Below are 13,435 nucleotides of genomic sequence, written 5' to 3' on the forward strand. Positions count from 1 at the left end.
ATAGAAGCCAGCCACTAGAAACTAACTGCAGAACTGCACAGGAATGCAGGGGAGGCAACCATGCATATTAATGAGCTGAGGGTTCAAGGCTGAACTCAGAGTCTACCAGCAGCCCAGCTAACCACCCACCGGTGTTACTAGGCCACAGGGCAATTTCCAGGTCTCTGTAGCTCTCTCCCTTCCCTGCGGAAAGGTGCTAATAGTGTGTGTGACCTCTGAGCTACCAAACGCCCACCTGCCCTCGGGCACAACAGGCACTTGGGGACACAAGATTCTGACTTTAAAGTGGTCACGTACCAATTTTCTGGGCAGCAGGTAGAGTGAGAATTGTAGCTCTACCTTGGGAATTTCAATGCCAATGAACAAAGGGTTACTGGGCCTTCACAGTGCGGACGGTGCAGTGGACATGAGACAGAGGACGACACACCTTGGAGGAAGACAGGTCCCAGGCTCCGGAGAACAGGGCCATGGGCCCCTTCCCACTGTGAGGAGCCAGGACCAGATGTCTCAGGACCTAGGTGACAATGCTAAGTAAAACGTTCCTTTTCATAGGTTTTGATCCCCGCACCCCTAGTGGGTGGAGAGTGAAACATGGTGATGTCACCAGACCAGTCTTTTTATAGAAGCTTCCAGGTGAGCCAAAGGGAGTTGGGCAGTTTCTTTACAGCTCTTGCCAGTAATGAAAGGTACACAGAGACCTCTCGGGGAAGCACAGTCTGGGGAAGGTTAAATGCAGAAAGACAGATGGCCCTTCACGACACCCCTGAGACCGAGAGGCCGCCATCTCAGGAAGTTACCAGGAAGATGGTTTTAAATAGATGTGGTGACTCGTCCTGTCCGCACCTCCCTCAGCCTCCCTGTGGAAATCTGCTATCAGCTCCGGGCAGGCCCCAACCTGCCCTGGGGACAGCCCTGAACTGCTGCGGTAACTACTATAAACAAATCAACAAAACGAAAGAGACTCATTATTTTGCAAAGAGAAGTTGCCCAGCCAGAATAAATTCTCAAGCAGAAATAACCAAATTAAAATCTTGATTCTGATATTCCCAAATACTACTGTAATCTAGTTTTCAGCACTTCCCACGTACCATCCTTGATAAGATATGTTCCTTAGAAACATGAATGACCCAGCTTCAGTCCAGCTACTTCAGCCCTCTTTTTGCTGGGGCATGAATGCGAACCACGGATGTGCCCCTTTTTCTACAGGCATCCCTTTCTCGAGCCCTCTCTTTCTGGAGCTGTTCAAACAGCCCAAGTTCAAACACTGGGACCAAACATTAGATCAGGAAAAGTATGTTCCAGTACTGAAAGAGAGAAGGGTGATTAAATCCTTCCAAAAGTCTAAGAGATTTTTAGAACATTCTTTCAGAAAACAGGAAACTGGGGTTTTCTTTTGGGCTTTTTTCAAGTTTTTCCATCATTTTTGCCACCTGTGAAGTGCTGACTGTCCCAACCCTCCTCCATCTGTATCTTGGGCCATTGAAAATGCTTCCAATTAATTATAGATGAGGGCTCTAAATTCTCTTGGCAATGAGCCACAGAATTATAGTTGTTGGGTCCCGGTTTTGCTCATTTCAAGGGCGGCATGACATTCCCTCCCCTTCTTCTACCTCCCTGGAGTGCCTTCAAAGAGCAGCCTGAGGCTACGACAGTAACAATGCAACTGTAAAGCTTAGCTACTCCCAGGCAGAAGCCCACCTCCTGATCCGTGAAAATCTCTATGAAGTTCTGGAAGGAGAACGAGCCGGACTGCAGAATGAGCTCTCCGGTATTTTCAAAGCACTGGCCCGTCAGCACGAGCAGCTTGTGTCGCGCAGCGTCCGTGATCATTAAGCGCACCTGAAACAAAGCGCAGGGCACAGGAAGTGAGTCATAGCAGCACCCCCATGCCACCTTCAGCACAGGGCAAGCCCTCCGAACACTGGATGTTTATTACCAATAGAAATCCTCCATTCCCTGGTTATTCAGATTCCCCCTGGGGAAGGGGACAGAGCCGTGACTGTGGTCATCAGATCGCCCACCAAGGCCATTTTCCAAGTTTGGTTACAACCCATACAGTAGTGGTAGTTGACTTTCTCCCCCTTAGTTTGCTTGTCTTTTTCAAAGCTGTCTCCGTAGCTGGTGATCATTTGTTCCACAGCTGTGTCTGCTAGCAGCATGTGGGCTGAGACTTCATGAACATCTCACAGGCTGAGTCACCAAGCACAGCCCAGGTCCCCCCACACACACACCCTTGCTGCTGCCTCAGGAAACAGAGGTTTCCAGCTAGGGTCCCCAGTCAGCCCCTCCCATCCAGGATCCCTTTGCTTCCAAGCCACACACCAAACACACAGCTCCGGTTGCAGCCTACAATGGGATCGGCCACGTACCTAACTAACACTGAACATAAACAAAAGGCTGCCCCTGAATGGGAATCTTTTCAGTAGAATTGTAAATGGTTTGCACTAAAGAACTCTGCGAACTTAATGTGGCAGGACGCCAGCCCGTCCTAGCAGAAACCCTGCCTTAAGCACCAAGGCATACATACTATCCCAGTTCCGCTCAGGGAGCACGCAAAAGCAAACCACCGTGAGGACCCACTTCTCCAACCACCCCACTGCGCAATCCAGCAGACACACGTAGGCTGAAGTAGCTGTGCCGGCCCCACCTGCTACAGAGGCAAAGCCTGAATTCCTTAAAGAAATTCCTTTTTTTTTTTCCTTTTCCATTTCCCGCAGCTGTTCCGGGCAGTCTGGCTGGATACACATTCATCCTCCGGCTTTCTTCACATCGTATTTACTTCCTGATTCTGTTAGTCACAGAGAGTTGCTAGCCTATCACTTGCCTCAATTTAGTGCCTTCACCGACTGTCAGAGAGGTCCAGAGGTCCTGCTCATGTGAAGCAGGAGAAAGTGGGACCAAAACCGGCTACATAATGACAGCCAAAAAGTGGCAGCAAACCCAATGTCCATCAACTGATCAACAGACAAACAAAATGTGGTATATCTGTACAACAGCAGCGTACTCAGCCATAAAAGGGAATAAAGGACTGATATATGTATGCTACGATGTGGATGAATCCTGAAAACATCATGCTAAGTAAAATAAGCCAGACACCAGGGGCCACACAGTGTATGATTCCAGTTACCTGAAATATTTAGAACAGGCAAATCCATAGAGGCAAAAAGTAGGTTAGTGGGTGCCAGCTGCTGGGGGGAATGGGGAATAACTGCTAACAATTTTAGGGTTTGGGAGCGGGATGTTTTGTAATTAGTGGGGTTAGTTGCACCGGTTCGTGAACATACTAAAATCCACTGAATTACATACTTTCAAAGCATGGATTTAGTGATATGTGAGTGGTGTGGTATGTAAAATATCTCAATTTAACAAAAGAGGCCACAGTCACAGAGATGCCCAAAGCGTGGGCAGAAGAGACTCTCCAGGTAATGGAGGCCCCCAGGGACTGTGGCTACTTCAGTGTCCAAGAAGCAACTCAGTCACAAAGGTGCTAAGCTGTAATGAAGGGGTAAATGGAGACGTATCAACTTGTATGGCCTGGGTCAGAGACTCCTGGCTTCAGCCATGTCCCTATCTGACAGTGGGCTCTGGAATACCCTGTTGCTCTCTCTGGCAAAAATTTCATATGATGGAAACAGTAACATTAGCAATAAGAACAGCCAACATTTATATTCAGTTGCTATGTGCCATGCTGTGGTCTAAGTACTTCATATTCCCAAGCACAACATCAAGCATAAAAATTAAATGTAAACATGGATGATCTCCATCTCACAGAGGTGGAAATGGAGACGAAGCAAAATCAACACCTTGTCCAAGGCCACCAGCTAATGAGTAGAACCCAGGCAGTCTGGCACCAGAGGCCATGCCCCTGACCCCCATGCTACCCTGCATTCCACCATGATCTGGTGGGCAGGATGGGTCTGAAGGGGGCTTGCGTCTGAGATGCCCTTCTCCAAATTTGGGTCCTGGATGTCCTGGCCCAAGGGCTCTCATGTATTTCCCCTGCTACTTCCTAGCAGAATCCATCCCAGCAACACACCTTCCACACACAGCCAAGATTTCTACCCACTGGCCTCGATAAAACACCCCAGTCCTTGAATATTCTTCCATTTTGCCCCTCCTGGGAAGGGCAGTCTGGGGTGGTGTTGATAAAGAGAACAGCCACCGACTGGACCCAGCATCCTGGACCAAGAACTTTTCTCTCTGGAGTCCCTCTCCACAGCTGGGTCCCGCCCACTGTGTGAGGCTCGGCCTGAGAGGCTGCAGCGCTGCACGCGTACCTCGGTGCTGACTGCTTCATCGGAAGGGTTGATCAGGACCACTGTTTCTAAAACGTCACTTCGGTGATGAAGGATCTTTTGTCCTGCAGGCAGAAAAACACAGACAAAAGAGTAGGCCTTTAGTTTTGCCAGATTAAAACCTCCCTGACAGCTTCTGGGGCAGCTGAAGCATTTCTGCTTCTGATGAGGCACCGGGCACCGGGACTCTCCACCTCATCTCGGGAAACACAACCCGTGTTACTAAGCAAGAGTGTGCAGAGCCCAGCAGGTTTCTCCAGGAATTGGGTCCGTGTGGTCCGGGGCTCCTCACGCTCTCATAACCCCCTAGTTTCCATGGTTGATCTCCAGGCTGTCTGAGGGTTAATGGCGGTTTTCATCTGAGACAGGGGTGGACGCCAGGAAAACTCCACGGGGCTCTTGACATTTCCTTTCTCATGGTAATCGGGGATGTTTCTCCCTATCAGCCTTTCTTCTGGTGAGAACGGTGCTGAGATTAATTAGGAGCCTTATTGTGAAATGAATGACATCCAGAAACCCAGCTAACAATTAGCCCAACAACCAGAATGGCTGTCTGAGGCAGGCTTACAGGCTGTCAGGGTATTCATTAATTCATTCACTCGCTCATAGAAAAGTGGAGAAACTGCGAGCAAATGAAACGTGGGGAACAGCTCTCCTGCTGGACAGGGAGGCCAAACTGGCCCCTAAATACAAGCCAAGGGGAGGGAGAACAACAAAGCAAGGTGTGTGGGAAGGAGGAAGCCTGTCTAAGGAGGGCTAGGATTCTGCAGTGTGTTTGGCTCCATGTCCCTGACTTCCCACGCCTTTGAGACTCTAGGGACATCCTGGGCCGAAACCACCTCCAGCTGCAGTGGACTGAGGCCTATGGAAGGCTCCCCCCACCTGCTTAGACAATGAGATGAAAGGGATCAGGCGGTGTGTGTGGCCAGAGTGGGTGATAAAGGCTCTGCGGGTGGATGGACAAAGAAGAGGTGTGAGAGGGAGATGCATGATTGGGAGGGGAGACAAGGACACGTCTGCTGATTGGAAGCACAGTGAAACTTGGATAATGGGAGGCAATGGAATAGAATCTAAGGAAGACAGACCCCAAAGGACAGAAACACAAGAAGACAGAATGACCAAAAAGCAATTGTTTTCCAGGAAAATAGTTGGGCGTTTCTTCAAAAAGCTAAAACAGAATTACTACATGACTGAGCTATTCCACTCCCAGGAGGACTAAAAGCGGGCACTTGAAGAGACACTTGCATGCCAGCATTCATTGTGGCATGAGTCACAACAGCCCAAAGGTGGAGACAACCCCGTGTCCACCTATGGATGAAACAAACTGCGCTGTGCCCGTGCAGTGGACTGTTATTCAGACATGAACAGGAATGAGGTTCTGATGCATACGACGACATGGGTGAGCTCTTAGAGTATCATGCTAAGTGCAGGGAGCCAGACACAGAAGGACAAATACCGTACAATTCCACTTGCATGTAATGTCTAGAACAGGCGAGTTCACAGAGTCAGAGAGCAGATGAGGAGTTGTCAGAGGCTGGGAGAGAGGGAACAGAGGCTGACGCCTCAGTGGGCACCGAGTTTCTGTCTGGGGTGCTGAGAAACTCCGCAAATCGAGGTGGTGACTGCCCAACAATGTGCATGTAATCAATGCCCCTGAACTGTGCATTTAAAAATGGTTCAAATGGCAAATTTTATGTTTTCTATATATTTTACCATAACTTAAAAAATTAATAATGTAATATACCAAAACCTATCGAAGAGTCCACTTTAAATGGGTGAATTATATGGTGTGCACATTGTAATCTCAATAAAGAGATTAAAAAAAAAAAGCAGTCCAGGGTACACAGCTTAGGGCTTCTTTCTTTCATATCATCAAGGACCAGAACTACTATGGCACTGCCTCGTGTTGAAATACCACCACTGCATCGTCAAGCCTGTTCTCTTCCATTGGCTCACCTTTCCTATCAGCCAATATTTACCATCAGACCCCACGTGAAACGTGGAAGAAGCCCAAAGGAAACACGAATAGTGTCGGGCACTGTTCTAAGCACCGCACCGGTACTGATTCGCTCAGTCCCCGGAGGAGCTCAGTGACTGAGGCACTGTGTTCCCTTTTACTGTGACAACAATGAGGTCTACAAAAGACCATTAACTAGCCCAAGGTCGCACAACGTGTAGGAGCCAGGGCTTGAACAAGGCACAGACGTTAAATGCCAAAGAAGAGCTAGGGGAAAATCCAGAGGAATAAAATCAGAAATGTGCTTAAAGAAGCAAGAAGCCAGAAAGCATCAGGAGAAGAATATTAACAAAATGAACAAAACAAAAATAAAAACAAAAAAGCCAAGGTGGCAGAACACCCACATAAAAGAGGGTAAATTTAAGAGAAGGTGTGTGATTCTTTACTCCCAATGCCTGGAAATGAAGAAACCCCAAAACAAAACAACGTCACACAATGTGAGCAGGCGAAGGACTGAGCCTCAAGAAAAATAATTCAACTCAGCCAAAGGAAAAAATGTTCGTTTATGAAAGCTGGAGTCTATGATTTGCTGAACACCGCTTTTTGGCTTGGTTGTGTTTGCTTTTGACAACCATATTTAAAGCTCAAGCAAAAGAACATCAAATTAAATAAGCAAATGATAAAGGGACAACCAGCCAAACACAGAAAACAAACTGTCCCCTAAGTCCTTCCATTAGTAGCCTCTGGGAAACGAAGACTTCAGGGGCTTCAAGAGCACTAAGTTGAAACAAAATGAAGCAATAGCCTAAGACCAACAAGTGGTTGTTAACGTGATCAAACTTCTGGCCTGGCTGTTTTCAGGCAGCATGATGCTATAGTATGGCCATCGTCATTACTACGTTCTGTGGGGCCCACAGAAACAGACTTGGCTCCTCCCCCAAGAGATGGTAAAGAAATCAGAGCCCCCCCCCCCCCCTTCCCTACAGATCTATCCGCTGCCCCAACCCTGCGAACTGCATCCTTCCAGGTGCAGCACCTAAGCAACAGCCTGGCCAGCGCAGCGGGCCCTTCCCCAGACACGTCCTGGCGGGGGACTTCTTACCATCCACAAGAAGTTCCTTTCATCTGTGGCTTCGTCACTCACACAAACAAAACAAATGCCATGTGACAGCAGCCATGTACCTCTCCTCCTTCCAAGTTAATTTTCAGACCTCTTTGCTCAGGAATTCAACTAAGGATGTTCTTCTTGTCCATCTTTGGAAATACTGACACAGCCGTGCACCAAGATGCTGGGGCTGCTCCTTCAACAAAGGCCTTTTGATAGGAATGGATTTGAATGAAGGAGGGGATTTAAAGAGAGAGAGAAATTTCAAGCTCTTGTCACAGCCAGACTGTTGGCCAGATTCTTCTCCTGACGACGTAACCAGGGGCCGGGCCTGCCTGAGGGGCCGGAACGCCGGCTCGTCCCTGGCGTCTCCGTGGGATGCCAGCTCTTCAGGCAGCAAGCTGCTCCAGCCCCGACTGCTGGGACGCTTACAAAGTTGCATATTTGGGGAATGTTTCACACTGGGAAACGGGCCAGGCATTCTGAAGGCGAGGCCACCACCCTCGCTTGTAAAGGTCTCATTCAGTTGCTTCAGAAAATAAGTTCCCAGGACAGAAAGACAACACAGGGGCAGACTCTCTCTCCACCGTTACAGATTTTGTTCTGCAGAATCAGCTCGCAGGGGAAGCATTAGGCAGCCGGATGCGTAGGTGCTTCCCCTCAGTGCTGGTCTGAGGGAAGCAAAAGCAGGGCTCTGAGATGGAATGATGGTCACAATTGCTTTGACAAGACAGTGTTTGAGGGCTCCCTACAAATTCGGTGTAATTGCAAAGGCTCTACCTCGGGGAGGGGTGGGGGGACTGTTATGTGACACAGAAAAAGGGGTCTTACTCCACCTTAGAAACAACAAACGGGGGTCTGGGGACCCACTGAGGCAGCAGGGTCCTTGCAGACAATTCTGTCTGTACATTCCCAAAGGCCATGCTTGAAATTCAAATAAGCCCATAATTTTCAGTTATTGCTGGGACTATTTTGTTCCTAAAGTGTTCCTTTTTGAACACTGCATCTATATCTTGTAAGGTTGGGCTAGTCTGGTGACTTACGTTTTACTATATTCAAGTGACTTGAAAATTGCTTAAAACAAAATGTTATTTTTTGGGTGTATAATTTGTAGGATGCTTATGGGCTCTCTTCTTCACAGAGTTTAATATTCATCTCTCCCTCTCTCTCTCTCCTGGTTTATGAAGAGGCTAACCATGGCTACATTCAAGACCCCGTGCTGAGGCACAGCCACAACCAAACCTCCATAAAACTTGCACACAGCAGCTGACTCTTCCTTCCGACACACACCAGCCCCAGAACATAGTGCCCAGGAGGCTGTAACATCTCTGCTGGGGCCAGAGAACACCCAAGCCAGTCAGTCCAGCGAGGCCGCTGCTGAAGGAAGCAGCCTGGCACAAGGAGAGAACACTGGGCCTCAAGTGGCAGCAGCGCTCAGAAAAAGGGGAAACCCTTGATGAAAATAGTAACTAGTAATGCGAAAGCCTTTTAAATTGTCTTTAAGTGAATGATAACTCCGTATGTCTTAAGGATAAATATTTAATTTTTATTTCCATTAATGATCACAATCCAGACATTTATTTGTAGAACTCCTTTTTCCTGAAAAATGAACACGGTGCAAACATAACCTAGAAATAGAAACTGAAGAATAAAGAAGATCTTCAATGTGCATTCAGTGTGCAGGGGGGACGATAAGGAGGGCCCTGCACCCCTGGCAGGGAGGGAGTGGTAACCAGAACCGCGTCAGGGCTGAGGCCTCCAGCAGAAGGGCCGCCGTGCCCACCCATCTCCGCCCTTCCCTCCGCCAGCTCGCACAGCTGCCCCTCTTCACCCGCCTCCTCCTCCAGCCCCTTGCCCAGGTGAAACCAGAGAGGATTCTTTTTGGAAAAGGCATTTGACAGTGTGACTCAGCACTAGAAAACCCTCCAGTATGAAGAAGCAGAAATCTTAGAGTTAAAGAAGTTTCTAGAGTTAGAAGGGGAAATGCATGGTGTAAAGAAGGACTAGGATTAGCTAGCTAAAAGTAGGGGTTGGTAGATGAAGAAAAGGCCAGAAGCACAGAATGCCTTGAAAGGAAAGTCTGTCTTCGTTGGGAGGGACGGAGAGGGGAGGGCGGGGGAAGAAAAATGACAGCAGTGAGAGTTCTTCAACTCTACCTCTTCACAAAGTGCACGTGCAGAGGAAACAGCTCACCTCCCGTCCTACATGCAAGAAACACCCAGGCTAAAATTTACATCAACAGATGAAAGCAAGAAATGAAAAGCACTCAGTGCTGGAACTAAAATAAATTAGCAGCAACTCTCCCAGCGGCTTTTCATAACAGCATTTGGTCTGGAATAACATGCAGGCCTCCTTTCTGCAGGAAAACCCATCATCAGGCCAAGCGAATGTGCTGAGAGATGGGCGAGGCCTGAAGAGAAAGGATGCTGGTGTGGCAGGAGGGGAGATGCCTGCACCAGCAGTTTTCTAGTGAATCCCCTGTTCTTCCAGAGCCCTCACAGATGGCCCCTCTGTCCCTCACAGCCGACGCTGGGCTCAGAGCAGGTCCCAGGCCTCAGGTCCCAGGCCCAGCCCCCACCAGCAGGAAGATGTCCGCTAGGCTCCCTTCTCAGAGGAGGGGGACATGAGCAGGTCAGAAGGCTTCACAAGTAGCACCAAGGGCTGTTCCCAGAGCCTTCGCGATTCTTCCTGTCTCCTTCTATCCCACCTCATCATTTCTAAGCAAGAAAAACAGAAAGAGAGAGAAATGGGGGTGAACCTGGCTAATTGTGAACAAGGCCACAATCAGCAGGTCTTTCCCAGGTGCCCAGAGTGAGGGCTCAGAGTATCCTGGCCTAACAGAAGCGTCCCCTTGTTCCTTGGAACATGAAACCATCTCAGACCTGTGGGAGTACATGACCATGAGGCAGGGCTAGATAACTTAGCCCCTGTCACCTGCCACTGAGGCGCTCTTGAGAAAACACCGGGGCTGGGAGACTTGGTATCTCCTGATTACACAGGTCCCAAAGGCTTGGTGTCAGCAGAGAACACGGGAAGCCAGCTGTTACCAGGAGATTGTACAGATCCCCCTCCAGGGACATCAAACTCCTAGCTGGAGGGGGTTTGACTTCCCATCATCCCTCACACATCAGAATCAACTCATTATCTGTCACATCTCTCAGTGTTTGAGGCTCCCAGCCCGAGGCGGGGACAAGGCACCTTTCTAGGCTGTCAGAGGCCACAGAGAACGCGGAGAGGAAGATGGCAGCAACGTGCTGGTTTTCAGGTCACGTACACACTGGAGCACCTTCCGCATGCTTTGTGCTCTTCTACCTGGACCAGAACAACCCCTAAGTGCCAGGAGAGTGCCTGGAGGTGGTGTGACAGCACCCAATTCTTTGAACACCAGGGGCCCATCACAAGCACACAGCAGGACACCTGGCTGGTGTGGCTCAGCTGGTTAAAGTGTCTTCGTCCTGTAAACCAAAACGTCACAGGTTTGGTCCCTGGTACGGGCACGTGCAAGAGACAGCTGATAGATGTTTCTCTCCCTCCCTTCCCCTCAAAGCATGCCCTTTGGTGACGATTAAAAAAATAAAAATAAAAATAAAAAAACACAGCAGGGAACCCTTCCCTGTGCAGGCTGCTTTAGACTTATCAGTGCATTTTGTCCTTCAGGTGGTACCTTGTTTAATCATCCTGACATCCCTGTGAAATGGTGGGGACAAGAATTATCACCCCCTCTCCGTGGACCAAAGACCTGAGATCTAGTGACGTGTTCCAGGCCTCACAGACGGGGTGAGAGAGCAGACGTGGCTCATGGCCAAGGCCGTCATACTATTCTTTTCTGTCTTTTCCTGACCCACCCTCATCCAAAACTAAGGTTTTCAAGGTGTGATGCCAACATTCCCCTTTGTGAGAGGTACGCATGCAGCCGGGGTCAGCCACTGGTCAGCCAGTGCCTGCTGAATCACTCACTACCCGCTCCAGCGGGCACGCTGGCCTCCCACGCCCACCCCGAGGCCAATTCCCTCTTTGTTTCTGCTGAACAATCAGAGCCCAGTTCTCTCCCACTTTCCCCCTAATATTCCTGGAAATGGCGTATCTTCTCTGTTGGCGATGAGCGTGTTTCATCTCTGCATCTGTTTCACCCCCTGATGCGAGCTCCTGCAAGTCACGTCACTCTCCAATTTTCAGTGCTTGTGTTTTTAGAGAATAGAAACTTGACTTGCATTATAAACAAGTTCAGGAGACTCTGTAAATAATTTTTGTAATGTAATAACTTGATCACTGCTTGAGAGTTAAACGTTTTTTGTACCTTAGATATCTTTTTTGTTACAGAGAATTTAGTTGTTACAGAATTTGAGCCTATTTTCCCTTTTTGTTGTCATTGGTTAGGTTTTTCAAGTGTCTGCTAGTTCTTCCGCCCCATCCTTCTCTCGGTGTCTCTGCCATCCTCTAATTTATATTTCCCTGTCCTGCCCCCCAAAGCAAACAACTAAACACCCCAGACTTGTCCTCAACGTGTGCACTGAACACCGACGAACTACTGTATTTTTCGGACTAGAAGATGCACCCCCCCCATTTGGAAGGAAAATGGGGGTGCGTCTTATAGTCCGAAAGTAGCTTACCTGGCTCACTGGGAGATGGGTGTAGGCGGTGGAGCTGGGGTTTTTTTCCCCTAATTTCCTCCTCTAAAACCTAGGTATGTCTTATGGTCTGGTGCGTCTTATAGTCCAAAAAATACGGTAAGAGGGTGCAGGGCAGGCTGGCTTTGCTCAGGCTGGTAGAAGGAGGCTTGTTTTGCTTTCTACATCCCCACCTGCCCTACGGCTCACCCTGGGAGAACGTGTGGGGGACAGGAATGCCAGGTGACAATAGGTCTGGGTCCTTTTGCAGGGGTCTCATTGCACCCTCTTTCTAAATCCTCTCTTCAGGGTTTTTCTCCCACCTAATCTCATTCGGTAGGTTCTCCTCTTCCTTCTTCCTCTCCCTTTTTTAAAGTCCTCAGGGCGAAGGAATGACAATGCAGGCCTCCCAGATTTAGAAGTGGAAGAGAGTAGGAAAATGAAGTTTCAGGAAATGTTTTTTAATCTCACTGGTCTTCTCATGCCTTCCTAAGAGATGCTATATTTCCTGTTTGTTAAGACAATGTGAATTATTTACAAAGGACACAGTCTTCTGGAGTTTAATTCAGGCAAATTAGTGCTGCCTTCATAAACTAGCATTGATATTAAAACATAAATATAAGGCTGTCCCTATGAAGGAAAGGAAGTTTAATGGGGGGGCTGAGAGTTTTGACAGTATCTCATTTGGGAAATGCACGTCGGAAGTATGGTCTGATACACAGCAGGAGCTCAGCCAATATCTGATAACGGAATGACTGATAAAAATGGCTAAAATATACTGAATACCGGGCCCTGAGTCAGGCCCCAGCCCATGTTCTTAATGGGCGGTCATTACATTTATTCTGCACATGAACCCCATGAGAAGAGCGCTAGTCCCACTTCACAGGAGGAAAATGAGGCATAAGGCAGTTAAGCAACAGCCCAAGGGAGTGTGTAGTGGGGCTAGGATGGAAGCTGGGGGACCGGCGCCCAGAGTCCAAGCTCTTAGCTAATAAGTCACTTTAAAAGGGAGGATGATAGACAGATGAGGGTGAGTTTGATTTGGGGCACGTTGAGTTGGAGCTCCCTGTGGGACAGAACCCGGTGGCTCTGTCCAATGGGCCGGCAGAAGTGTGCGTCTGATGCTTGGGCAACAGGCTGGGCCAGAGGCACCACTCCGGGAGGCATCAGCGTGCTTTTAGGTGGTGCTCTAGGAGAACACAGAAAGAGCCTTTTGCTGAGAACAGTCTTGGGAAACACCATTATTTAAAGGATGGACAGAAGCCAGGGAAAGCCCATGAAGGTGATGGAGAAAAAGCAGAAGTGACGGTGCCATGCCTCTTCTGCTCGCCTTCACCCCACCCCGAGGGGACCTGGCACCGCAGTGCTGTGCTGATTTGCAAACTTAAACCACCTGCGCACACAGGAGACTCCAGGTAGACTATTCCAAAGACACTGTATAATGCAATAATAATTCTTACCTACTTTTCAA

The 13,435-nt window shown here is 48.8% G+C and overlaps 1 protein-coding gene across 1 annotated transcript in view; it reads right to left on the reverse strand.

Annotated features, from left to right (window-relative positions):
- The window catches only part of MAP1B (microtubule associated protein 1B), a 94,356-nt gene that overhangs the window by 21,481 nt on the left and 59,440 nt on the right, over positions 1-13,435 (reverse strand). Inside the window, exons 3-4 of the mRNA XM_024578422.4 lie at positions 4,278-4,360; positions 1,699-1,839 (exon numbers count right to left, since the gene is read on the reverse strand). Coding sequence (XP_024434190.2) covers positions 1,699-1,839; positions 4,278-4,360 — 224 coding nt within the window. The remainder of the gene's footprint in view (positions 1-1,698; positions 1,840-4,277; positions 4,361-13,435) is intronic.

Source organism: Desmodus rotundus, chromosome 1, assembly GCF_022682495.2.
Source record: "Desmodus rotundus isolate HL8 chromosome 1, HLdesRot8A.1, whole genome shotgun sequence".
Taxonomy (NCBI): domain Eukaryota; kingdom Metazoa; phylum Chordata; class Mammalia; order Chiroptera; family Phyllostomidae; genus Desmodus; species Desmodus rotundus.